The sequence below is a fragment of the Rhinichthys klamathensis genome, unplaced genomic scaffold, assembly GCF_029890125.1.
Source record: "Rhinichthys klamathensis goyatoka isolate OS25496 unplaced genomic scaffold, OSU_Roscu_1.1 h1tg000247l_1, whole genome shotgun sequence".
Classification (NCBI taxonomy): domain Eukaryota; kingdom Metazoa; phylum Chordata; class Actinopteri; order Cypriniformes; family Leuciscidae; genus Rhinichthys; species Rhinichthys klamathensis.
Window position 1 is genome coordinate 1,039,681 of NW_026606769.1, and position 27,884 is coordinate 1,067,564.

Here is a 27,884-nt window from a genome sequence, read left to right on the forward strand (position 1 = left end):
TCCATTTTCATTTCATGTTGACTTCAAGTATATAGTCATAGACTTTATGAAGTTTGACAGAACTTTGCACTCGTTGGTTCTGTACAATTGCGTCCGTTACACTTTGTTGCTCTCATACATTGTGACAGTAGTGATGTACAATGACTGTTGTGAATAGACCGGTTAGTAAACTGACATCACGGAAGCTGCGGTTCACATAATGGCACCCGCCAGAGTAGTCTCTGCCTGTCAAATAGGTCCTGTCCAGACATCCTCCTTAAGATGAGGGTCATTCCCCACAGAGGGGCTGTCTCCAGGACGGGGGAAAGAAAGGAGAAACACCAGAGCAGCCATAAACAACCCGTTGCCCTGACCTCGACGGTCCTTGCTGCCCTAACAAACGTCAATCCGATGTGCCCTCAGGCCTTTAATTAGCTGTCAATTAGTGCAAATTAATCAACTCCTCGCCTAATTAAGCAATGTCGGCAGGCAGCTTCCAAACACGCTATTGTGGGAGCTGTATGAGAAAACTGGAGCTAGCAAACTCACTCTGCATCAGGGGGTCATCGCACCATTGGCGGTTTCGTGAGGGGAAAGAACTCTAGTTTCCATTTTTTTTTCACCTACTCAGCACAAGGTGTTTACCATTATCAGACTGCTGTCCTCAGTATCCGCTCTGAAAATCCCTAGTCTCAGGAAAAGGACTCTCCCAGTAGCCAGTAACTGTAAAACGCCTCACAGGCATTTCGGTTTATTCAAGACAGGATTTTCAACTTTTTTTTTCTTTTTTTTTAAATTATATTTTGCTTTTGTAAAGGAATATTCTGGGTTCAATACAGGTAAACTCAGTCAACAGCATTTGTGGCATAACATTGATTACCACAAAGAAAACGTTACGGCAAGGCACTTGCAATGGAAGTATTTGAGGAATTTTTGGAAGATATAAAAATGGAAATGTGAAGCTTATCATTTTATGAAATCACCTAGATTAATTCTTCAGGTGGAGATTGTGCGTTATTTGAGCTGTTAAGTTATCTTTAGGGTTTATGGCATTGTCTTGTTATGGCAACAAAGTTGTAAAATTGGTAAGCAAGTTTAACAAGTTAGTAAGAACATCATTAAAATACTCCAAGTGACTACAGTGGCTCAACCTTAAGTTTATCAAGCGACGAGAATACTTTTTGTGCGCAAAAAAAAAAAAAAAAAAGACTTTATTCAACTTAATTTTACGTCAGAATGTATAGGCTCACTATTGGCCAGCATCACACGCATCACGCACATGACCAGCGTCGGCCAATAGTGAGCCTACGTTCTGACGTACAACCCAGAAGCGCTGCGCTGTTACACTACGTGAACTCACTCAGAGGCCCACACAGAAGAAAATGAATAGTTGAATAAAGTCGTTATTTTGATTTTTGGGGGTTTTGTGCACAAAGAGTATTCTCGTCGCTTGATAAACTTAAGGTTGAGCCACTGTAGTCACTTGGACTATTTTAACGATGTTCTTACTAAGTTTCTGGGCTGGCAAGTTTCAATTACAATAGAAGCCTATGGAGGACTGATCCAGCTCTCAGATTTAATCAAAAATATCTTAATTTGTGTTCCAAAGATGAACGAAAGTGTTACAGGGTTGGAACAACATGAGGGTGAGTAATTACTGACAGAATTTTCATTTTTGGGGTGAACTAACCCTTTAATGCAAAATAATATCAAGTCCAATATGAGGGAGATTTTGGATGAAAGGGGTTCTTGGGTCTTTGGGGGGCGGTTGAGAGACACTCCTCTATGCCGCAGACTGTGTGTGCTTGGTGTACAAAAACAAAATGCAACATTAAAAACAATTCATCACTTCCAATACATTGCAAATACAGAATTATGACCAGAAGAGCAGAAGTGATTCTTCATTTAGATTGCCTGGCGTGAGAAGATCAAGCACCAGCAATCTGTGATAGGGGCCGGACTAATGCAATACAATGTCCCTAATACAGCCCCATCCCAAAGCTCATTACCTTGCTTTGACCTTCCAGCAGATTCCAAGTTCTTCGTAAAGACAAATAGCCGTCAAGCATTTCAATATAAGAGAGGTCTTCATTTGTATGCATCACATTATACTGTAATTGTTACAAGTTTGGACAAACTCTCATTTTAGCAGCTTTGAAAAAGTACACAAGGGTTGCGTCCCATTTTGCACAGAGGTCAAGGCAACGGTGTAATTTACCATCCATCTGTTTGACTAGCGCAATCGTTTTTTCAGTATCTCAACCACTAGCTTTGTGTTTGTATGATGGAGATGACGGATTTCACTTAAAATAAGGAGGCAATAGGCATGAGCCCACAAGAGACTGAATATTCAGAGAGAGAGAGGGAGGGGGGGGGGAACAAATTTTGCAACAGCTGTTTGCCTTTTAATCTGCCACCATCAGATCTTCCAGTCTTTGATAGGCCACCAAATCTACACGAATGACTGAACTAAATCTTTCCTTAATCTACAGCCTTATTAGTTTGTCCTCTTATGCATGTAAATCAGGATGCAGTCATTTTCATATGTAGATGGATTATTAAAAGCCATGGAGGGAGAGTGGGGTTTTTTTCAGCTCACAATAAACAACAAAGCCCTGCACAGATTACAGCAGAAGCGGCGGCTACGAGAGGGCAGGAAGCAGTTTGTAATTGACAGGTTGCTTTGACAGAGCGCGAGTCTTGTGAATAGATGGGTTTATCTAGAGCGGGTGATGTGTCATTAGCATATCTTGATAACATTGATTTCTTCATTACCCTTAATGAAATTTCCACTTAATGGCTTCTAATTAGTTTCAACTGGTGCTCATGTAATTGCAGCTGTAATATTTTGCTCAGCGGCGAGGAGTTTAATGCTTTGATGAGACGCGGAAACTCTTGCGTGAAGTTTCATTCTCTTGCACTTACTTGCGCGTTTGTTTTCTCAATGTGTCTAAATGTGCAGATCGCTCGTTTGCGGTGTTCCTATATGTGATTAAACTTTACTTTTGTGTGACTGCCAGTTTTGATGATCATCTCATGTAATTGCCATGGAGCCAGGCCAACAAAGAATTAGCATGGATGGGTAATTGAATAATGTCCCATCAGGCCACAAAATCGCATGGCTTTTCTGTATGTTTAAGCTTATAAACAGGATTACAGTTCACCTTTATTAGTCAAATTCAGGACATTGTTATTGCCAGGCCACTTCGACATGATAAAACATCTCCAAGTGTTCGGTGTAGCTATTAATTAGCCAGAAAAGTAACAGATCTGTCTCTCGGGAGCGCGCGCTCGGAATCATTTCCTCGTGTGTGTCTGACGCCACGCGTCTGACGTTCTGCTGGTGTCGTATGAATCATGACGTTTATTTATGCATCAGTACATGGCACTTTGATAAGATTGGTGTTATCTCTGTCTCCATCAACGGCTCGCTGCTCATTTCCATAAATTATCTCCCAGTAATTATCTGTCCAGATGTCCAAATTGTGCCACAAATTATCTGCAAAACGAATCAAAATCCCACTGTAATTTAGTAATAGCTGATTAGACCTTGGTGTATTAAAGAAACATGGATGTAATTAGAATAAGCTATATTTTGCAGTCTGTTCATATGGGTTTTATATGCAACAGCTCTGAAAATAATGAAGGATAATGGAAGATGTCCAAATTTACCTTGATTTTCCCCTACTAAATAAATACCCTTTAAATTAAACACATGTAAAAAAAACCTCTTTGCATTTATCTTTATATAAGCATATTATTGTGGAAATAATATTGGACACCCACTTTCCTGCCGTCCTTCTGCTTACAATTGACCAAGATTAATTAAATATCAATTTAATATTCTATAATTCAGCCAGGTCATAGCTATATTCAACTGATTTCTCAGAATGTCTTCTTATTATAATTTTACAGTTAGTGGTGTGATTATGACCTTTTGTTATATTTTGGTAGGTGGTGCTTTATAGGCTACTCAAAGATAAAGGTGAAGAAATGCTAAAATGCACCTTTTATGAACATGTTTTCGATCCCTGAATACAAGTCATTTTGCTATAATTTTTTGTAAGGGTTTGAAATAAATAAAAATAAAAAAACGCCTAATTAACTTAATTTTTTTTTTTTTTTTTTACTATTTCTTTAAAAAAGCCAATTTCGTCTCAAAATAGCCTACTGATATTTAAAAAAAAATATCAGTCTCAATCCCAAACATGCAGGAAGCCATTTTGTTGTCATGTGATAAGAATATATTTCAAGAATTTGATGTGTTCAAAGATGTTGCTAATTTGCATGACCCATTTATCTTCTCCATTAATTAGATCCTTGAACGTGTGATCGAAGCCTTTTATTTTAAACCTAAAAGGGATTTTAGATCTTGCACAAAAAAAAAGGAATCTTTAGCGATTTACAGGAATTATAAATTCCTCGCACGTTCCTGAAATCTTTGTTAAACCCTTCAATAGCACGCAACAGGAGTTCTTTAAACTAACTAATCAATCTTTCTCATCTGGACACATTCGATCTTATATTAAATCATATTATAGTTTTATACGATGGATTATTCAATAAAATGACAACTTTTGCTTGTTTTTGTAATAGTAGATAATTTCATTCATTAGGCTATTTGATTTGGTGTCAGGCGATTCTGCCTCAAAACAATTATTGTAATGCTTCTGACCGGCCTATAGTCTGTCATTGCTGACGACATTAGTCTTATGTGTGCTATAGGTTGCACGTTTCCGTTGTCCAGGTGTCCTTTTTATTTTCGACGATTGTATTTCCTTTATTTTATCATCTAGATACACCTAAAACAGATTCCTAAAGCCGTTAACAATAGGCACAATACGTCTAAAATGTTGAAGAAGAAAACAGAACATTTGTAGGCTAGAAGATTACCTCACAGGCAAGTATGTTATTTTTAGTAGGCCTATAGGTTAAATTACGAGTGAATTTAATTCGAAATATAATTTCGAAGTGATCTAATTTTATTTGCAAATTTTGGTTAAATGTCTGATTAACACATAATTGCAAGCAACATGTGATGTGAATGAAATGATATCATGCATGGCAAACAGGGAGAGCAGCATCCTGTATCCTCTGGAATTCTAAATCACTTACTCGCCGCTGATTGGCTGTTGAGTTTTGACCCTTGTTGGGATGGACCTGTTGGATAAAAGGAGAATTTCTAGAGGGATCATGCGTATTGCGCCGTGGATGCCTTTGCACAAGGGACCGACTCGTATGTGAAGAAGGGAATAGTCTCAGAGGCACCATGACAGGAAAGGATGGGGCTGTTTTGTCGGAAAGTTTGAACAAATCAAAATCAGTGTGTGCCGCTGAGAACAGGGGAACTAACAATCCACATCTGTCAAAGAGCAGCACCACACATCCGCCCAAATGCACGGGCTTCGGCATCCAGGAGATCCTGGGACTAAATAAAGAGCCGTCCTCGGCGGCTCCGCGGAGCACACTGGACTCGTTCCCTGCCGGGGCGCACCTTCTAGCCAGCAGGTCGATGCTCGGTCCAGCTGGGGTTGGTGTTGGTGTTGGTGTTGGGGTCGGGATGGGCTTAATTGGCCATGGAGGTATTCCGTCGTTCTACAGCCAGCCCGCGTTTCTTGAGGTGCTGTCAGACGCGCAGAACGTCCATCTACAGCCGCTCAACAGGACAGTGGGCCCGCTGGAAAATAACCAGTCTGCCAGCTCAGGTATAGGCCTAAGAAATTCACTTTTAACGCCCGCTCGGGTCCAATTTTCTTATTGTTGTATAGCCCTGTAAGGGGAAAGGGCCTTAATAATAATATCAATATGCTACTATTATTGGTTGTTGCTATTAGGCCTATTACAATTTTTTTCAAGATGGAAATGTGAAATAAAAAGCCTGCTGTTACCTGTTTTTTTTTAATAAGCTAATACATTAGGCTATATTTTCCTCCAAATCCCAAGTGATTATCATCATCGTAGTTAAAAGCGTCAAATAGCGTTTTTTTTTAATTAAAGGGCAATAATGGCTACAAAATATTTTACATTTTGAAAATGTCACAGCCATTTTGAATAGTCTAATATTTCCTCCGATGTTACAGATTCAGAAGATGTCTCTTCAAGTGAAAGGAAAATATCAAAGTCTTCACTGAGCCAGAGCAAGAAGAGAAAAAAGAGACGACACAGGTAGGCTTGAACGCTAAAAATGAATGTAAATTAATCTTCTTGATTAATTAGACAGTAATCTAAACATCATTTCTGTGGTCTCCGAAATTAAATATCCGAAACAGGAATGTGTAAAATTCTGTAAAACGTTTCTCTCGGTGGTTTGGCAATTATTATGGCTCTGGCGAAATGCGGTTATGATGCCCAGATTTCTGTCCCTTATTTGGGAGCTAGGCTAATTATGTTGGGGTTTTTTTCGTAACGTGTTAATTAACTGTAGGTTTTAAAAGGCAGTAAAAATAGCCTATCTATTTTTCTTTATTATAATAATAATAATAATAGGCCTACATTGTCGTGATTTGCATTTTTATATTGTCATTTTGTAAGAAGCATTTAGATTCTTTTTATATGAAAGATCTGCTTCAATTACAGTTAGAAACAATACATTAATATCTATAATTATGATTTTCAGTAGCCTAGCCTATTTTAAATGTTCAAACAAAATACAATAATTAATACACATCACATAATTTCTTGTTCTTTAAACTAGTTTAAAACCCAAAAGAAAAAAAACTCGACATTGGTCCACTCGATTTGAGCCTAATGAAATAGCTCAATTTATGCGTGATGTTTCTAATATTGATTTGACAATTGAATGTTGTTCTTTTGTAGAACAATATTTACATCTTACCAGCTGGAAGAACTGGAGAAGGCTTTTAACGAGGCTCATTATCCGGATGTGTACGCCAGAGAAATGCTGGCCATGAAAACCGAGCTGCCCGAGGACAGAATACAGGTAAGGAACGAACACTGTTACTCGCCGTTAGAATTAAACGAGAATACAAAGAAACAACAATCATGGAACGGTCTTTTATTTATTAGATAAAAGCGTACAGTTTATAATCATGTTTGCTGTATGCGGGGGCATGTGATCCTTTTTCTGTTATAAGCTATATATAGGCTATTTGTTATGTCTGTTGTCCAAAATATATATTTTTTTAAATTAAGATTTGTTGTTGTCCCTCAAAATTCCGCGCAATTACGCCAGCTTTTCTTTCTTTCTTTCTTTCTTTCTTTCTTTCTTTCTTTCTTTCTTTCTTTCTTTCTTTCTTTCTTTCTTTCTTTCTTTCTTTCTTTTGCAAAATGCTTTGATCCATTTCCTATTTTCACATCAAAATGACTATTAAGGTATCAACATATTGTTTTTAAACATTTTCAATGAAAACTTTACACTTAAAATTAAGAAACTGAGAACAAAAAAAGGACTGATGCAATAAAATAAATTAATCTTGGGCTAGATGTGGTAATTAGGTCTCTATACTTTGAGCCTATAGGCTATTTTACACGCTATAAAAAATATGATAGGCTACTAGAGGTTTCTCAGGTGTCTTCGGAGATGCCCTTTTTGAAGATGCTTCAGATATGCTGCTTTGTGGGCATACTCAAGGAATTTTGAAGTGCCTCAAAACCTTTCCTGGCATGACCCATTTTTAAGCAGTGTTTGAGTTCGTGCAGTAACTTTGGTTCCTCAGAGAACTGACCTTTTAAAGACCATCTAGGTTCTCTTGGAGGTTCTGCCAGTGTGGTGATCTGAGGAAAATGTGCCTGTATCTTTTCCGTTTGCAGTGATGTTGTTGCGTGTATTTAGTTAATCGGCTAATGGTTTGTGTAATGGTTATAGTTGGCAAACATTTTCTTGGGGTCAGCAACAGAAGGTTATCTCAGTGGCGCGAATTATGGAGGTTCAGCACTAGCCCATACACTCTTAAAGTAAAAGTGAAAAAAAAAAAAAAATCTAGTGTAGCTAAAGAACATTTTAAAAATCGGAAGACCTTTTTTCCGTCTATAAAGAACCTTTTGTGGAATGAAGGTTCCATGGATGTTAACGGTTCTTTATGGAACCATGGATGCGATTAAAGAACCTTTACTTTAAGAGGGGATTTAAATATATATATATATATATATTTCTTAAGCATATGTTTCAGAATGGTTTTCAAAGGTTTCTGTAATTATTAAAGTAAGATTTAGGCTTAATCTACAAGTTTGTCAGAGCAAGTAGGCTATTTTCGTCTGAGGCTAATAGCAAAACAAAAAAAGCTTGCGCTTTACTTTGTGATTAGTTTGAGGTAGCCTAAGTAATTAAATAATGGCAAATACTATTCTTCACTTTATTATAAATGTACATATCCCAAATAACAGTCTTTTTAAATAGCCTAACTTACAGATAGTGGCTAATATAAAACTTTCGCCTCGCGAGACGCACCTTGAAATAGCGCCTCGAAAATTAGGGTGAATTCAGGGTGATAGGGACGCTTTTCCCCACCTTTAATAGCCTATTAAATAGACTATAGCCTACTAATTTGGAATGTTTTATACTGTAAAAAAAAAAAAAACCATCGAAATCCCTTTACAATAGTCGACCTCCGAAAGTCGTTGTACAATTCGCACACTGACTAGGCCTATATCGATCAAGTCCAGCATCCCACTCGGACAGATAATATCTCATCAGCCTCAGTTGGATGTGAAACAATTTGCTCTCAGAGAGAGAGAGAGAGAGAGAGAGAAGAGGAGGGTGTGTGTTTGCGCGCGCGCGCGTGTGTGTGTGTGTGTGAGAGAGAGAGAGAGAGAGAGAGAGAGAGAGAGAGAGAGAGAGAGAGAGAGAGAGAGAGAGAGAGAGAGAGAGAGAGAGAGAGCTAACGACCTAATCAAGCAATCAAGGCGGAAGAAGATTACTGTGTGACCTGAACCATCCATCTGCTGGCACGCCTTTTAATTTCCTTCTCATTACGGTGCCTCTCAGTGAATAAATAATAAGGAAATAAATAAATAATTCTATTTCAATCCAAAGTAAAATTAACATCTAATTTTCTCATCGAGTGTAATTAGTTAAATGAGAAAAGCCCGCCGTGTTCCAAGGGAAGGGATGTGGCGAGATGTGGGGAGTTCAAATGAAATAACTACATTGAATTTATTAGCACGGGTCAATGGCGCTGCTCTCTTGGGTCCTGCTCGTTTAATTTCCCGTGATATTTGCCCGCCTGTCCACCATCGATTGGGCTCGAAATTAACTTATTTTTCAATCAGCTTGTGCGTGCCCTTGGGGTCGTCTCTCATCGCTGTCTCCACGCGCTTTCTTTTGAGTGCCCGATAACCAATTTCTCCTCAAAAAGTATCGTGCATGAAATGAAGGCTATCATCATCGGCATTACCAGAAAAGATTGGAAAATGGTTTTGATAATTCCTTATCCAATGTCTGGCCTCTCTAGACCCGACAGCCCCCCTCCTCCTCCTCCATCCGTCAGCTCTGCTAGCAGAATTAGTGAAGGGCAATTGCTGGTTAACTGCTGTGATCAACATGCGTTCGCGTCGCGTCGCGTCGCGTCGCGTCATGACAGAACTGAACTTCAGGCACTTTACGCGTCGTGTCGTTTAGCCTATCTGAAAAAGTGCCAAAACTGTTTGCTTTATCATCTAGAGGCCGACATGTGACTACAATATAGCAAATGATAGGTGATAGTCAGTTGTATTTGATAAAGATAGATAGCCATACCATTTGGTTAAACATAAAAACTATGTTTTCCATTGCACACTTTGGAAAGATGATATTTAAATGAAGGCTATTTGTTTTTCTAGGTCTGTGTTGAAAAATGTCAAGCTGATGCTGTTTGTTTAAATAGCCTATCATTTCCAGGCTAATTAAAAGGGTTATGCTATACTTTACCCAAAACTGTTTGCTTTATCATCTAGAGGCCGACATGTGACCACAATATAGCAAATGATAGGTGATAGTCAGTTGTATTTGATAAAGATAGATAGCCATACCATTTGGTTAAACATAAAAACTATGTTTTCCATTGCACACTTTGGAAAGATGATATTTAAATGAAGGCTATTTGTTTTTCTAGGTCTGTGTTGAAAAATGTCAAGCTGATGCTGTTTGTTTAAATAGCCTATCATTTCCAGGCTAATTAAAAGGGTTATGCTATACTTTACCCAAAACTGTTTGCTTTATCATCTAGAGGCCGACATGTGACCACAATATAGCAAATGATAGGTGATAGTCAGTTGTATTTGATAAAGATAGATAGCCATACCATTTGGTTAAACATAAAAACTATGTTTTCCATTGCACACTTTGGAAAGATGATATTTAAATGAAGGCTATTTGTTTTTCTAGGTCTGTGTTGAAAAATGTCAAGCTGATGCTGTTTGTTTAAATAGCCTATCATTTCCAGGCTAATTAAAAGGGTTAGGCTATACTTTACCCAAAAATGAAAATGATTGCATAATTTAGCTATACTCACCTTCATGTTGTTCCAAAAAACCTGTATGATTATCTTGCTTCTCTGAAACACGCAGAAAAAGACAGACTGACATCCTCACTCACCTTTTACTTTTTCCAAATGAATGTCTGTCATTCCGCCTGATATAGACTAGACTCTTTGGACATCTTTCTTGATATGCAAATCACATTTAATTGTGAACAGGTGTGGTTCCAAAATCGGAGGGCCAAGTGGAGAAAGCGGGAGAAGTGTTGGGGCCGTAGCAGTGTGATGGCGGAGTACGGGCTCTACGGTGCAATGGTGCGTCATTCCATCCCGCTGCCTGAGTCCATTCTGAAGTCTGCTAAAGATGGCATCATGGACTCCTGTGCCCCCTGGCTTCTAGGTATATGCCACAGCAGATTAAGACTTTATTTATTTGTTTATCACCTTTATTTTTTTTTAATTGACCTTTATAATTCACCATTATCATAACTAGTAATGACATCATTTTAAAAAATGAAAATGTTTTTATATAGTCTCTTTTATAAATCTTTAGTCTTCTATAATTTAAAGCCTTGCTTGTACTCTTAATACTGTATTTCATGTGTCACCCAGCACTGCTGAATTTCAACATTATGCATGAAGGCTATATGAATAAAAATGACTGAGAGTAGATCGACATCATATCCCTAATATGCAAAATTGCCTTACCAGGACATGCCAGGAATTTTAACTTGCTATAAATTAAGCAATTTGACTACATTTACAATAATGTTCTCAGTCCATCATTTAAATGTTATATTTTTAGCAAATAAATGACCCAAGCAAATAGCTCAAAGAAACATTTTAAATTGTATTTAACGATTTTAAAACAATAATTTGCTGTAGTTAAGAACAACAACATATAGCCATATAATTAAATTGCTATACTTCTTCATCATCATCATAATCATCAAACTTTATTACCGACTCAGGGTCCAAATATTAAAACTGACAATACATAAAATGACAAAATACAACAGCAAACACACACACACACACAAAGGTAAAAAATCAATGTGTTACAAAAATACGATACAAGTGTCTCCCACAATAATTAAATTTTTGGAAGCATTAAGGCGGCAAATAAATTTATCCATAAGATTTCGTAACACGGCTTGTTTACTCCTGCAACTGCAATCACAAACGTTTCACTTGCACTATGCCATATAGGCCTCTTTAATAGAATTCTCATTGCACCGTAAGGAACTTAAAGTCGCTGTAAACTTGCTATTCTATCATTTAAAGCGAAATAGGATTTACTTAAATGATTAAATTATTATAACAACCTACAAAAGGAATATTATTGTAGTTTTTATTTAGCCATCTTTTTCTTATCATCCATTTATTTTTGATGCGATTCGTGACTCTCATGGCTCAGATTAGTCTAATGCTGTTACTAAATCTAAAATCTCTCTTGCTATTTCCAGTTCAAGATGGTTTTCCTACCACCAGCTGCTTTTCTAAACACGAATGCCAACCATTCTTTGCAGGGATGCACAAGAAGTCCATGGAGACTGTTGCAGTCCAACCAAATGAGAAGTTAGATGTCACTCAGATGAAACCCAATCCCAAACCGGATGAGGCCGAGGCTGAGGAAAGGAGGACAGAGTCACCTATGTCCAAAGAGGAACTGAGGGAGAACAGTATTGCAGTTCTCAGGGCAAAAGCACAGGAGCACAGTGCCAAAGTGCTGGGAACAGTTTCCTCTGAGAGACTAGAGCACAAAATGGAGACTTCGGTGACGGAGGAGAAGTCCAGCGAACAGCTAGACACGAAAGAAGAGGAAAAGAGTTCTTAGATTATGCACTGTAATTCATCTCTTTGTAATGCCATAAAATAGGATTGGTGTGAAAATATCTGGGCTATTTTCTCTTCCTCATTTTTCCACGATAACACTGGACTTTTGATTCTCATCAATGTTCCTCTCCATTTTATTTCATTTAGCAAGGTCAAAACCAAATTTTCCAGTTAGATTATATATAATATATATATATCAATCTTATGAATACTGTGGATACCCTTTTATCATCAAAAGATTGCTGTTTGCAGCGTCCTCAGTGCTGTTCGCAGAATAGCTCAATTGAATAAGACTAAATGTTTGGATATTTATGATCTCATTTCAGAATAAATGAATATTGTCATTATCAGAAAATAATTGATCAAGACCTGAGCTTTGAAATAACAGTATTCAGTGCTTTTCTTTTTCATTTTGTACAGAACCGTGTCAAACTCTCAGTGGTTGTAATAGAGTGTATTGCTGTATATATTGTAAATTAAGATAGCCTGCTACAGTATTGTTTGAGCTATACATCAATGTACTGTAGTCTTATTATGTGCTTTTTTCATAACATGTAAAATGTAATACAAATTATTAAAAAAGGATGAACAATGCTAACCTGTTTTACATCGACTGTGTTTTAAATCGTAATGAATTTCAACAATTTTAACAGCATCAGTTTAAGTTAAATGTTACGTGTAGGCTATATATTATGCCAATAATGCAGTATTAAAATACAAATCTGCACTGAAATCATTTTCTTTGTTGCATTTTGCAATGTTTCACTCAATCAAGCCTGGAATAACAATGATTTATATGTAGCCTAAACAGTTCTGTGTCACTGAGTGTAATCCGTCACAGTTGAGAAGCCTCAATCTGGGCAGATTAAACAGCAGGACTGATGCATAACAGACATATGGGAGAGAGCATGAAAGCAGCCTTAGATAGCATCTCTCTCTCTCTCTCTCTCTCTCTCTCTCTCTCTCTCTCTCTCTCTCTCTCTCTCTCTCTCTCTCTCTCTCTCTCTCTGTGTCTGTCTATCTATCTATCTATCTATCTATCTATCTATCTATCTATCTGTCTGTCTGTCTGTCTGTCTGTCTGTCTGTCTGTCTGTCTGTCTATCTGTCTATCTGTCTATCTGTCTGTCTGTCTGTCCATTCATCCAAGAGGCTAGTTCTCCTGAATTACTGCAGTGAAATTTTGAATAAATAAGGCAAAGGATTACAGTCATTCTATCTGATATTAGCCGTCTCGGATGCCTTACAATAAAAAAATCCTCTCATAACAGGATAGAGAAAAGCATGTTAATTATCTTAACAACTGTACATGATTAAATATTAGCCATAAAAATGACCATGTTTAAACCTAATAAATAAAGATATATGGGTCTTCCTCTGGCTAATCCGTAAATTGTGAAATCAATCAGGATTTGTGCTGATTAGGAGAACCGTCCAAAATGATGTTGCAAACGCTCTCTATTTCATCTGGGTTGTTGATCCTTTCCATGCCCTTATTATCAAGGCCTGTCAACAGATTATTGATATGCACTGTAATTTAATTTACTTAGTGTCTGCGTAATTAATTAGTTGACATCTGGGGTGATAAGGCTAGGCTGTATGTATCTCTATCCGCTTTTCTGACATCTCTGTCACCCAGCTGATCCTGTCAGGCATATTAGCCTTTTGCATTTCTCTGTAGACGGTTTCATAAATGAAATGTTGTTCAAAACTATAATAAACTCTCTGTTTTATGCCGCGCTACGTAGTTTAATCACTATTTATTTCGATATTTTGGTCTTGATCTGTTTGTGACGATACTAGTTTCTTTGTTTAGGACTTATTGCAGCTCTCTCAGGCTTCAGGCACTCTCACTAAGAGAATCACATAAAGGACTCGTGCAGGCTAATCCCACAATGTCACTAATGGTGGCCATTAGAGGCTGACTGAGGGACGAGCTGGACTTATCTGTGATATGAAGATTATCTTAGTGGCAAATCCATGCTGTCTTTAGAGTGATTTCTTAATCAGATTGTGATGATCACCAAGCTGCTGCGTTGTTAAGTAAGGAAGGTAAGGATGTTTGAACATTTTCTGGAGTAAAATAAGAAAGGATGAAATCCATGTACATTAGTCAAACATACATTCTGATATCAATCAAACTGAATTATTGATTTATTTCTGCCTGCTTACTTTAATCTTTTCATGGTAGCTGGCCCAATGACTTCATGCAGTCTTTACTAATAAATTCTAAATGTTAATATGTAATATAAAATGTGGTGGAATTAATGAATGAATGCAATTAGATATAACAGGCATGATCATTAAAAATATAGGCTATAGTCCTATCATTAGAATATAATTATTTGAAAACTCTTTGAGAATTATTTTAATGAACTAATTATGTTTTGTTTACATTGATCAAAACATTGCTGACATAAACTTCACGCATGACTATACTATCTATATCTCAGTATTGCACAGCAGGGACATTCAATATGTGATAGAGAGTAAAAAAAAAAGGTTGAGAGAAATTATCTCTCCCACCTGACAAAGGTGGGGTTTGTGTGCGTGTGTATTACTTTGTTTAATTCTGCGAAAAATATGTTTGGACTGCAAAAGTCTTTGTGACTGAATGGCATTTGTATGTATGATGCTAAATGTTGAAGGCATAACATGTTTGTTCAGTGGACTTGATTAATTTTTTATTATTATGTTATAGGTGTTTGAGGGTATTTTGACTCATCGTGTGAAGACCAAAGAGTGTAAAGACCAGCGACTCTACCTGTGCGACTCCACCGAGCAATGACACCGACAAAGCACTTGAGTATTAAATTCTTCTTGTTTATTTATTGTTGTTTCCTTTCTCTTCTACAAACTTTTCTTTGGATCTTTCTGTTTGTAAGCTCCTTTTCACTATGTGTTTTCAAATCTCTACTATTACTAACATACGTAAATCAAACGTCACACGTCAGAGGCGGTGCAATCCTAACAATCTCCGTACCCTTCCGGTGTCTTCTAATACTTTATTCTCTTTTCCTATTGGTCTCTGGAACTGCCAGTCCGCTGTTAACAAAGCTGATTTCATTACATCTTTTTCAAGTCATTCAGGTCTCAGTCTATTGGCCCTGACTGAGACCTGGATCAGACCAGAGGACACTGTCACACCTGCTGCCCTCTCCACTAACTTCACTTTCTCACACACCCCTCGCCTGACCGGAAGGGGTGGTGGTACTGGTCTGCTCATTTCAAATGACTGGAAATTTGATCCTTTACCACCTCTATTTGACAACAGCTCATTTGAATCACATTCAATTACCATCACTAGTCCTATAAAAATCCATTTTGTAGTTGTATATCGTCCCCCAGGTCAACTTGGCAGTTTCTTGGAGGAGCTTGATGTGCTACTCTCATCCTTCCCTGAAGATGGTACTCCTCTTGTAATTCTTGGAGACTTCAACATCCACCTAGAAAAACCTCAGGCTGCCGATTTCCACACCCTGCTTGCATCATTCGACCTCAAACGAGTATCTACTGTGGCTACTCACAAATCAGGTAACCAATTGGACCTTACACGCTACTGCTCTACGGACAATACACTGGTCACTCCACTGCACACCTCAGATCACTTCCTCCTCACTCTCAACCTCAACCTCAACCTGCCTCAGAACACAACACACACTCCTCCACAGGTCACCTTTCGACGGAACCTACGCTCACTTTCACCCTCTCACCTATCCTCTTTGGTCTCATCCATACTTCCTCCACCTGATCAGCTCTCAACACTTGATACTAACAGTGCAACTGATACTCTTTTCTCCATTTTAACATCCTGCTTGGACAACTTCTGTCCCCTTTCCTCCAGGCCAGCCCGCGCCACACCCTCTGCCCCCTGGTTAAGTGATATTCTTCGCGAACATCGTACTAAACTCAGGGGTGCAGAGAGGAAGTGGCGCAAATCGAAAGATTCGACAGACCTGGGTCTTTATCAATCCCTTCTCTCTTCCTTCTCTGCTAATATCTCTACTGCAAAAATGGCTTACTCTCACAACAAAATTTTCAATTATTCTGACTCTCGCATGCTTTTCAAAACCTTCTCCTCTCTTCTTAACCCTCCTCCTCCTCCTCCTCCTTCATCAACCCTAACAGCTGACGATTTTGCCACATTCTTCATAGAAAAAACAACCACCATCAGCGGCCAATTTACCAATCCACAAACTGACACACACATTTTACCAACAAACGCACACATTCTTCCCTCCTTCTCTCTACTTTCAGAGGCAGAAGTCTCTAAACTCCTCCTTTCCAATCGCCCTACTACCTGTCCGCTTGATCCCATCCCCACTAATCTACTTCAAGCCATTTCTTCCTCAGTTGTACCCACACTCACGCACATCATAAACACCTCTCTTCACACTGGTACCTTTCCCACAGCTTTTAAGCAGGCTCGAGTAACCCCACTGCTTAAGAAACCCAATCTAAATCCAGCACATCTAACAAGTTACAGACCGGTATCTCTTCTTCCATTTGTCGCGAAAACACTTGAACGAGTTATTTTCAACCAGATCTCCTCCTTTCTTACACAGAACAACCTCTTGGACGACAATCAGTCTGGTTTCAAAAGCGGACACTCAACTGAGACTGCCCTGCTCTCAGTAATTGAAGCTCTGAGACTGGCAAGAGCAGCTTCCAAATCCTCAGTCCTCATCCTGCTGGATCTGTCTGCTGCTTTTGACACAGTTAACCACCAGATCCTCCTGTCAATCCTAAAGATGAAGGGCATCTCGGGAACTGCACTCCAATGGTTCGAGTCTTACCTCTCAGGAAGGTCCTTTAGGGTGTCGTGGAGAGGTGTGGCATCTAAGACCCAACATCTAGCTACTGGGGTGCCTCAGGGCTCAGTGCTTGGACCACTCCTCTTCTCCATCTACATGACATCACTAGGATCTGTGATTCAGAAACATGGCTTTTCCTATCATTGCTACGCTGATGACACGCAACTCTACCTCTCATTCCAGCCTGACGATCCGACGGTAGCTGCTCGTATCTCAGCCTGCCTGACAGACATTTCTGGCTGGATGAAGGACCACCACCTTCAACTAAACCTTGCAAAGACAGAGCTACTTGTGGTCCCGGCCAACCCAACACTTCATCACAACTTCTCCATTCAGCTAGGCTCGTCATCCATAACTCCATCAAGGTCAGCTAAGAACCTTGGGGTTGTAATTGATGATCAGTTGAAATTCACAGACCACATTGCTAGAACTGCCCGGTCCTGCAGATTTGCCTTGCACAACATTAGGAGGATCAGGCCCTTCCTTACAGAGCATGCCACACAACTCCTTGTCCAAGCACTTGTTTTATCCAGACTGGACTATTGTAATGCTCTCCTGGCTGGTCTTCCAGCTTGCTCTGTCAAACCTCTACAATTGATCCAGAATGCTGCAGCCAGAGTAGTCTTTAATGAGCCGAAGAGAGCACACGTCACTCCTCTCCTCACACAATTGCACTGGTTGCCAGTTGCCGCTCGCATTAAATTCAAGGCACTGACATTTGCCTACAGAACAACCACTGGCACTGCTCCCTCTTACCTAAACTCATTACTTCAGACTTATGTGCCATCCAGAAACCTGCGCTCTGCTAGCGAATGTCGTCTTGTGGTACCATCTCAAAGAGGCACAAAATCTCTTTCCTGGACCTTTACCATGGCTGTTCCCTGTTGGTGGAATGATCTGCCTAACTCAACCAGAGCTTCTGAGTCAGTAGCCACTTTCAAGAAACTGCTGAAGACGTATCTTTTTCGGCAGCACTTGATTCAGTAGAATTAACACTTTCTCTTCTATAAAAAAAAAAAAAAAAAAAAAAAAAAAACCTGCACTAAAATTAAACTGAGAGGGGTTATAGCACTTACATATTGTTGTCCTACTGTTAGTTTAACTGCTTCTATTGTTCTCATTTGTAAGTCGCTTTGGATAAAAGCGTCTGCTAAATGAATAAATGTAAATGTAAATGCATTAACATAATGGCAATATTGCGATAAAAAGATTCCCATTAGTGACTGGTACTGCAGTATGACAAACGAGACCATGAAATGTGGATTGAGAAATGTAAAAGTGGTCCTTTCCTGCCCCCTGCTGGAGATTTACTGTAAAATGTAGGTAATTTACTCCACATTGGAAATTCGTTATTTTATTCACAAACCCACCAACATTACTATACTGTTTTCTTAGTAATAAATCTAATTTCCGTAGGGATTGTGTGTATAGGCTATATAATGTCCAAAATGGCTTTTTTTTCCTCTAGTCTTTCTTCAACTAAATTTTAAGAAATAAAAATTTCACACTCTCATAGTTTATTCATATTCTTACACCATACACTAACAGTGTTTATACATGCATCACAGGAGAATTCTGTTGTTATTTTTTTCTTCTGAAAAATCAAGAACATTTCCACCATCCAACACATGCTGAGTTAAAATATAGCCTACTCTACATTATTACGAAAAAGTAATTATGTGTGATAGTGATATTAAGTCATTACGAGAACATTTCTCATTAAAACGGGCTTCCATATTAATGCATATGTTGGGTTAAAATAAAAATGCAGATACAAATTGTGAAATGTTTACGATACATACGATTCATAGTAGCCTATAGCTGTAATAGCCTACAGCAGTTTTTGTACATGGTATAATATGAAATGTCAAAAGTGATAGGAATTAATCAGGAAAATGGACAATTTTTGACCACGGTGTATCCCAAAGTTGTGTTTCTCTGTTAATCAATATGTGAAAAAGTGTGAACTATTATAACAAGATTTTTTTTAAATGTTTTAAATATTGTCCAGTGTAAAGGCAGTAGGACAATATGAGCGGTAGCCAGGTAAAATATATCTTATTAAAAAGAGAAAAGAGAGAACGGCGCGCTAAAAGCGGAAATGACGTGATTTGTTATTACCCATCCTCCGTGCTATCGTCATCGGTGGCATGGACGGGAAAACCAATTGCCTGGCTACCGTTACCTTAGTAAGCGTCTCTGGATTATAACCGAATTCCAAATTTGAAATGTTTTTGACCAGGTTTTGAATCAACCTCGTAAATATTACTCACATTTTGAGTATTAATCGCCTGCAAGCAAACAGCTTATTTTCGCGCTCTTGTGAGGATCCCTACGTCAGTTAGCAAGTTTTGCTCCTGTTAACAAAATGGCGGACAATGAAGACGAAAATAATTCTGCGTCCAAATCTGCTGCAGAACAAATGGAAAACCTCGACACGAGCGAACCTCTGCAGCAGCCCGAGACGACACAAGCCGAAGGGGAAAACAACCAAGAAGACGCAAGCAAAACGCCGTCCACCGCAGAAGGGGGCGTTGATCAAGGCCTCGTCGAGTTAATGCACAGCGAGTCGGAGGTGGATGTCAGAGTTGTGGATGGTAACGTAACTCAGGAGGTGATCGGGCAGATTGTGAGCGGTGAGGTGATAACCGATTCAAATATCATAACGTCTTATGTTCAGGCCACCGCAGAGGCCGGTTTAACGGCAGAATGCACCACTGTAAGCGGCGACGTCCTAAACGCTCTTGCACCGACGACCACCATCATTTACGTGCAGCCCGACGGCAGCTTCGTGGAAAGCTCGGGCTTATCGGCTGAGGAGCAGCAGCAATTAATCGAGCAATTATCGAAACAACAATTAGTCCATGTTGCAGGGACTGAGACAGTTGTGAAACCCTCCACTGCCCCTATCGTGGACGTGCAGCAGGTTATAGTGAGTAAAGCACAGGTGATAGCACAGCCAGAGCCAGCTACGACCCATACAACTACCCCGAAGATACTGCAGAGGTCTGTCACAGCGCAGCCGACGTCCTACATTACACTGGAAACCAGTAATTTGCAGTTGGCGACAGCGGTCCAGCCACAGCCCGTCAGTATCGTGCAGAACGCGTCGCAGCAGCTGCAGAGCGTCGCCAAACACGTCGCGCTGCAGCAGTCGCAGAATGGAGCCAACACGACCACACAGAAGGTACGATAGAGTCTTTCATAAGTCAGAGAGATTGTATGACAAGACGATTCAATTATTTACTGTGCAGAATGGGACTGAATGGTTTCTCAGAAAACCTTTGAAGTAAGTGATTTCTTTTCCTTCCTTTCCTACCTTCTTCCTGTCTTTTTTTATTAATTTCTTCCACAAGTATTTCCTCCCCCCCCCCTTGTTTCTGCGTTTCCTTCCTTCCTTCTTTCCTTCCTTCCTTCCATACATACTTCCTTTCTTCTGCACATAAAATAACTTTCCTTTTCCCACAAATATTTAGTTCTGTACTTCACTTTTCTGCGTTTTCTACTTTTTCTTCAGCACATACTTCCTTCCATACTTTATTTCCCCCAAAAGTGTGTCCTGCTGTAATTCCTTTCTCGCTTTCTGCACAGATTTCCTTCCATACGTCCTTCTGTATTTTTTTCCATAAGCATTTAGGCTACTTCTTGTACTTTCTTTCAAACATTCTTCCTTTTGCACAAATGTTCTTCTGCACATACTTTTTTCTTACTCCTTGTACTTCCTCACACTTCCTTTTGTGCTTCCTTTCTTCCACAAGTGTTTCTTTTTGTACTTGCTTAAGCACTTTTTCCTGTGCATAGTTCTTCCTTTCCTTCCATAATGTTACTTATTTTTCTCTATACATCTTTCCATACATACGTATTGCATATAGAAATTATCAAGAACTTTGAGATCCTATTAGACTGTTGGCATGAGATCTTATATTAGGCTAATTTATTTGTTTTCACTGTTGTATAATATTTACAGTAACTATGGTATTTGGGCAGAAATAAAGGTTACTAAGATGTAAAGTTTTTGTAATGTCAAAGCAATTCTTTCTTCTTACAATAGTATGATGCCATATGCATCCTTCTACCTATTCTGCATAAAACCAGTCAGATATTCTGAGCTGAATTAGTCCACAGATTATGTAAGTAAATTATTTAGCCGTTTATCTTGTTGTTGTTGTTTTTTCAGGCAGCCGAGCCCATCCAAATTCAAGTGCAGGCACCTCTGAAGCAAGACAATAAACAACGGCAGACAACTCCAATAACAATTTTACAGTCGCAGAATCTGTCAACCGGTCAGCCGCTGGTGAAGGTTTCAACCGTAGGAACATTAAGCAGCCCACAGATCATCCACATCACCCCTGTGCCTGGACAGCAGCAATATTTCTTACAAAACCCAAACGATCCTCCTATTCAGCTTCTCCTTCAGAAACCGGCTCCTATGGTTAGCACCATTTCTGTCCCAATTAGCAAGGTACATGTCCCTGCACCTGCCACAGTCAAGAGTCCATCAGCCAAGCCAGTTGTTCCTACCCCAAAGATCCTTGTGCCGTCTCCGAAAGTTTTATCTCCTCCAGCCAAGATAACAATGCCTGCCAAAGTTATTACTGTGGAAACAAAAACTTCAACTCCAGCTGTTGGAAAGGATACCCAGAAAGCTAAGAATCGCCAGAAGAAGCCTCAAAAAATCCAGACCCGCTCTGGTCGGGTGTCTAGACCACCTAAGCACAAGGTGAAGGACTACAAGTTTATTAAGAATGAGGACTTGGCAGAAAGCCACCAATCAGATTCAGATGACTACTCTGAGATAAGTGTGGAGGATGAGGATGGAGAAGAACGCGGGAAGAAGAGCTCAGATGTAACCCTCAATCTCCGTGACAAATCCTTTAAATGTGATACCTGTGATAAAGCGTACATCGGCGTCGCTGGTTTGAACAGACACTATAAGCTAAATCCCACACATGACAAGAACCCGACGCCACCTCAAGCAGAAGACCTCTCCACAACTAGAGACGAACAACCTTCAGGAACTGAAGTCACTGATAATAGTCATGTGAAAACACTCAGTACTCAAAAAGTAAGATGATTTGTTTTGCTTGCTTGATACTAGGTGTATTTATCTGATTAATCAAATAATCACAAGTTAACAATATTTCAGGTTCAAGAAATTGGCAAGGTAGAACCCAGGAGACCTGGGCGGCCCAGGGGACCAGTACGGCCAGGCCGTCCTAGGAGGCCTGGGCGACCACCTAAGAGAGGACGACCAGGACGGCCACCCAAGTACCCCAGAGGAATGAGCTTAGAGCAGCAAGCACAAAGACAGAGGAATCGGCTAAAAGAAGTACGATCTAGATTGCTATACATCTGTGTGCATACACTTTTAGACATTCAAATCATATATGCATGCATTCTAGGTGAAGTGTTTTTTTAATAAATGCTTTGTTATAGTGACATTTCACCCTCATCTCTGTGGTTTGTACTTACATATTTGATGTAAAATGCTAATGGTGTGGGCTGGCTAGGTGATACAAGGATAATGTTATAACAGTATGTTGCTTGATACAATGGGGTTCAATAGTCAACTCGTGAAAAGGCTTCTTTTTTTTCCTTATTTTTAAAATTTGAGTTTCATTATAAATTAAGAGAAAAGTTGACTAAACTATATTAGCATCCACACTAATGTACGATAATGTTTTTCTATTAATAGTGCACTGCAGTTGTCATCTGATGCTTTAAATTATTGAGCTCTTTAAAGCTGAATGGATTCTGATTATTAAAACTTTATAGTTATTGTCCTTAGTGTGAACAGGCCTTTAGATTCTTTTAGTAGTTTTTTTTTTTTTTTGCACAAATGAATTCACATGGTCAATGTCATAAATTTGTTTATTTGATAAATGATTTTGAATTGGTGCTGAATCTGAAAAGCTTCTTTATGATTTCTTTTACATTTTTTTTTATAATCCTATAACTTTTTTTATATTTCCATGTTTATATTAGATTTTAACTTCTAGATTTTAACTAACCTTATTGAACGTCTAGATAGAACTGACACTTTTGACTGTTTGTTGACTGTAATTTTGATTTCACCCCTGACTGAGTATTTTTCATCTTTCTTCAGTTCATTAAACAGTACGATGATGAAGATCTCATGGAGATTGTTCTTCCACGTCTGGCCAGAGTCATGACTGTATGGGAGTTTGTGCTGATGAAGGTATGTTCTGAAACATGGGATAGATTTTTGAATTTTGTCTGGTCCATTTCTCACTGTTGAATCAATATGTAAAATACCATGTCATTATGTTGTTGGAAGCATTTCATACATGCTTACAGTGTTCTTGTCCCTATAGGTTGAAAAGGGCTACCCATCAAAGCAACAGTTCCCGAGCGTGTACCATGAATTTGAACAACTACACAGCCAAGTGAAGAAGATGGCCCTGGAATATTTGCACACTTCACCAGCCTCTCGGCCAGCTATAGAGGTCAACAACATGGGAGTAAGTAATTGCTAGATATTTATTCATCTCAGCTTTGCGATCAAACTTGAGTACATACCATATAAATTCATTGTCGTTCCAGGTTTTACAATCTCTGGGTATAACCGATCCCAATGCACTGAAACTCCTGACTTCCTCTGAGGGACAACAAAGTCAAAAGACAAATCAGTCAGAGCCAAGAGCAAATCAGGCCACAAAGAGTCTACGGAGTATTGAGGTACGTCCTGTGCACAAATAATTCCAGTGAAGACTCCTTTAAATAGGGTTACATAGTATACATTTCTCAGCTGAGTGTATTTTCATAATTAATGATTCTATTTATCAACTAATCAGGGGTTAGTGGGTTTAGTGCAGGGGTTTTCAAACTTTTTGATGCCCTGATGCTTTTGTGAGGAACCCCCTTTGTAAAATATAAAGGCAGTTATACATTTTCATAGTAACAATAAGGTTTTATTTGATAACATTAGTTGACTACATTACTTAACATGAACTAACAATGAACAACACTTCTACATTTATTAATCTTAGTTAATGTTAATCTCAGAATATACTAATACATTTTTTAAGATTAAAAGCTGTATCTGTTAACATTTAGTTAATGCACTGTGAACTTACATGAATATAAACATTTTTAATTAACATCATTAACAAAGGTTAATAAATGATATAAAAATATATTGTTCATGTTAATGCTTTAGCTAATGTTGACCTTATTTTAAAGTTACCATTTTCATGTTTAAAGAGAAACTTTAATTGTGATCTTGTAAAGACATGTTTTTTGAATAACAATTGAATAAATTATAAAAAATATATATTTTTTTTTACATTGTAATAAAGCAAATTGTAATTTTTTCAAACAATATTTAATTTAAGTTGGCTTAAAAGGTAAGTTCACTCAAAAATGAAAATGATCCCATAATTTACTCACCCTCCTAAGCCATCCTAGGTGACTTTCTTCTTTCAGCCAAACACAATCAGAGTTATATTAAAAAATATCCTGGCTCTTCCAAGCTTTATAATGGGAGTGAATGGCACCCTAGATTTTGATGCCCAAAAAAGCACATCCATCCATCATAAAAGTAATCCATACGGATCCAGGGGATTAATAAATGCCTTCTGAAGCGAAGCGATGCGTTTTTGTAAAAAAAAATATATATATATATATATATATATAACTTTATAAACTATAAACACTGGCTTCCGGTAATGGCCGTACGCAAGTCTAGTTCCGGTGGAAGAGTGACCTCTGACCCGACACATGACGTATTGACTAACGCAATTTTTAAAAATTTTAAAGAGAGATGTCAGAGGCCTTTTTGTTTGAACCACGAGAGGCGTCTACTCTCACCTAAGCTTACGCTACTCCTACATCCAACATCATGTGTCGGGTCAGAGGTCACTCTCTTTCACCTGAACTCAACTTACGTACTGCCGTTACTGAAAGCCAGTGATTATAGTTTATAAAGTTATAAATATGGATATTTTTCTTACAAAAACGCATCGCTTCACTTCAGAAGGCCTTTATTAACCCCCTGGAGCTGTTTTTAATTTAATTTTTTTTTTTTATCAATGTTGAAAACAGTTTTTTGTGGAAACCGTGATACATTTTTTCAGGATTCTTTGACTAGAAATTTCAAAAGAGCAGCATTTATTTGAAATCGAAAATCTTGTGTAACCTAAATGTCTTTACGGGCACTTTTGATTAATTTAATGTGTCTTGCTGAATAAAAGTATTTATTTCTTTATAAAAATAAAATTGACTGCAACCTTTTGAATGGTGCTGTATCCAGTCCTACACATATTTTGTGATAAAATCTAAAATGTTCTGTGGACATTTTAGGAAAAATTTCATTTTAGACATGTCTGTGGACATTTTAGGAAAGCCCCTAATGTAGTAGATGCTTTTATTCTTTTTTATCATGATTTGCTCCTTGTGGGTTTTGAACCTGGAACCTTTTATTTACCTAGATCCTTAACATCAACACCCCTCCAGGGAACTACACTAACATTTTCCACTGGTGGCACTTGCGCTACTAACTTTTTCAGTTACTAGCGCAAAACACGATTTGGTCGCACAAATTATTTATATAGTAAGCCGCTCTGGATAATAATGACCAATAGTGAAACTGTATTGCATACAGATGTGCTTTTTATTTTACTCTCCATCTTTTAAAACACATGCCTTCTTGTTTTCTTTAAAAATGGTTGGGATAGATTTACTGCAATAGAAAATACAGTAGCCTACACAATAAAGTGCTAAATTAATTTCTTTTGGATTTCACCATGCTATGGTTGGCACAGATGGGCAGACTTCTGAACTCTTAAGGAAAAGTAAAATAAATATAATATGTCATTGTGAAGCTTCAATGATTCGTGTTTGAATTGTTTTGACGCAGTTACAAATTTGGACAGTCCTGCAATTGAAGGCCCACAGAATTTACAGTAGGGCTGCACGATATTGGTAAAAAAATGACATTGCGATATTTGATTTTTCTGCAATATATATTGCGATATAAAAACAATTTCACCAGATGACTTGAATAGCTCTACTTGGAAAGAATGAATCATTCTAGAATGACTCTTGAGTTCAGTGTTGGACAGATCAGTTGTTATTTTAACCATTCATTAAAGTGAATCGGTTCAAAGGAGTCAGTTCGCGAATCGGACGTGTCATTAACGGACCACAGCACACGTTATGTGATTATCCAGGCAGTTTAGGACATCGCACAAGATTTGTCTCAACACAGAAAACATTTCATCACCAGATAGATTTTTTGTTTTGTTTATTGAAAGAGTGGTTTATGCCATCTGAATGTGTGGAAAGCTTTTCAGAGAAGATGAGGCAACGTTATTTTAGCACAATTCACAACCAGTGGTAGTTCAGAAAAAAAAAAACTTCGGTCTTCCGACCTTTTACCATCGTGTATTCTCAAATATATTCAGTCAACTCAATTCATTATTATGAGCGAGGGAGGGAGAGAGAGCGCGCGCGCGATTGGGGCTTTCACTCTCTCTGCTCGTTCTCTCAGTTAAACAAGCGCGAATCCGCGAAGCCAACTTGATGTGTTGAATGCTCAGAGCGCGTTATAAAACTTATTCTTAAAATACACATTTCTGTTTTAATAAATGCTCATAGTAAATCATAGCATATTGCCTAAAACATTAGGTAGGTAAAAAAATAATCAAACGGTGATACATTTGCGACCCATTAAAAATTAGGGTCGCAATGGCATTTCAAAAGGTCGCAGTGTAGTTCCCTGCCCTCTTTGAGCTGTTGTGTGCTACTCGTCATACTTTTATAGGAAGAAAACATTGTTTACTGTGTATAGTAATCATATTTACTCTTCATGTTATCCTTAGAATGCCAAAATGCTGCCTCCTGCAAAAAGGTTTAAAATAGAAAACTGCAACGAAGAAACCAACGGCTATCAAGTTAATCAGAATGGCATCCAGAAGGACGAGACCGTTGACGGCTCTGTGATGCGAAAACCTCAGGTGGTGTTGACCAGACTGGAGAGCTTGACTTCTGTAGATCTAACCGCTGACGACGCCACACAGAGCGCTGAAAACGCCAGCCCACCGAGGACAGAGGAAGAGCCTATGGAGACGGATGTGCCTTCTTCGGATTCTGATGCTACAAGAGCCGTAGAAGATCCAGAGATCTCCAAGGTCCTGGACAGCAGCGTAGCCGTGGATATCGCGGATCAGATGAAACAGCTGGAACAGGCTCTGAGCACTGACTCCGAGTTTAAGAACTCGCAAGAACAAGCTCAGCAAGAGGTTCAAGAGGACCAGGTCGACGCTCTCGAAGATCCCGAGGCCATTCAGGTGGTGCAGGAAGAATCTTCTGTTGTTATCCAGACAGCAGAGGGGCTTGTCATGCAGAGCGCGGAAGAGTTAGCCGCCAAAGGGATCGTCATTGTCAACGGGCCCGATGGCACAATGATGCACATAGAGGCACCTGAGGGGGTTCCTTTAGAGACTGTTCATGCCCTGCTGGGCATTGAAACTGAAAGAAAGACTTAATGGAGTCACATCTTCACTTCCTGTTTTTGTCCATCATTCACGCCATACATACGTTCTGTGTAATGGTGTTTTTTCAATGAACTTTTATTGCATTCTTTGTAAATTTGTATAAAAACAGTATTATTATATAATAGTGTTTTTTCTGTTTATACCACAAAAGTCATTGTTCATTTTGAATTTTAGACAGTTCACTTATGTTGGCATATCTTAACTATTGGTTTCTGAGGAAATGATTATGTAGCTGCGTGTTATGTGTCTCAAGGGGAAAGTGATGACATGGTGGCAAATGCTTTGCGTATGTGAGACACTAAATTTGTGAAGGAATCGAGTGCTTT

General features: G+C 38.7%; 3 protein-coding genes across 4 annotated transcripts; all 3 read left to right on the top strand.

Moving 5' to 3' along the window:
• The first annotated feature begins 4,916 nt into the window (after positions 1-4,916).
• Positions 4,917-12,330, top strand: vsx2 (visual system homeobox 2). Of its 2 annotated transcripts, none has more exons than XM_056266387.1 (5): positions 4,917-5,684; positions 6,060-6,144; positions 6,796-6,919; positions 10,611-10,791; positions 11,858-12,330. In XM_056266387.1, exons 1-5 carry the CDS (start codon positions 5,249-5,251, stop codon positions 12,226-12,228), a joined length of 1,197 nt encoding a protein of 398 aa, XP_056122362.1. In that variant the 5' UTR covers positions 4,917-5,248; the 3' UTR covers positions 12,229-12,330. The 2 variants fall into 2 exon arrangements, with proteins under 2 accessions (XP_056122362.1, XP_056122363.1); XM_056266388.1 differs by having other exon boundaries at positions 11,921-12,330.
• A 2,771-nt stretch (positions 12,331-15,101) lies between these two features.
• On the top strand, positions 15,102-17,197 carry LOC130100759 (uncharacterized). Its single transcript, XM_056266357.1, has 2 exons — positions 15,102-15,761; positions 16,793-17,197. The coding sequence occupies exons 1-2, from the start codon at positions 15,125-15,127 to the stop codon at positions 16,843-16,845; spliced, it is 690 nt and encodes a 229-aa protein (XP_056122332.1). The 5' UTR covers positions 15,102-15,124; the 3' UTR covers positions 16,846-17,197.
• Positions 17,198-19,195: 1,998 nt separating this feature from the next.
• On the top strand, positions 19,196-27,549 carry znf839 (zinc finger protein 839). Its single transcript, XM_056266380.1, has 7 exons — positions 19,196-20,228; positions 21,219-22,106; positions 22,188-22,370; positions 23,148-23,240; positions 23,377-23,523; positions 23,606-23,740; positions 26,884-27,549. The coding sequence occupies exons 1-7, from the start codon at positions 19,410-19,412 to the stop codon at positions 27,547-27,549; spliced, it is 2,931 nt and encodes a 976-aa protein (XP_056122355.1). The 5' UTR covers positions 19,196-19,409.
• The last annotated feature ends 335 nt before the right edge of the window (positions 27,550-27,884 follow it).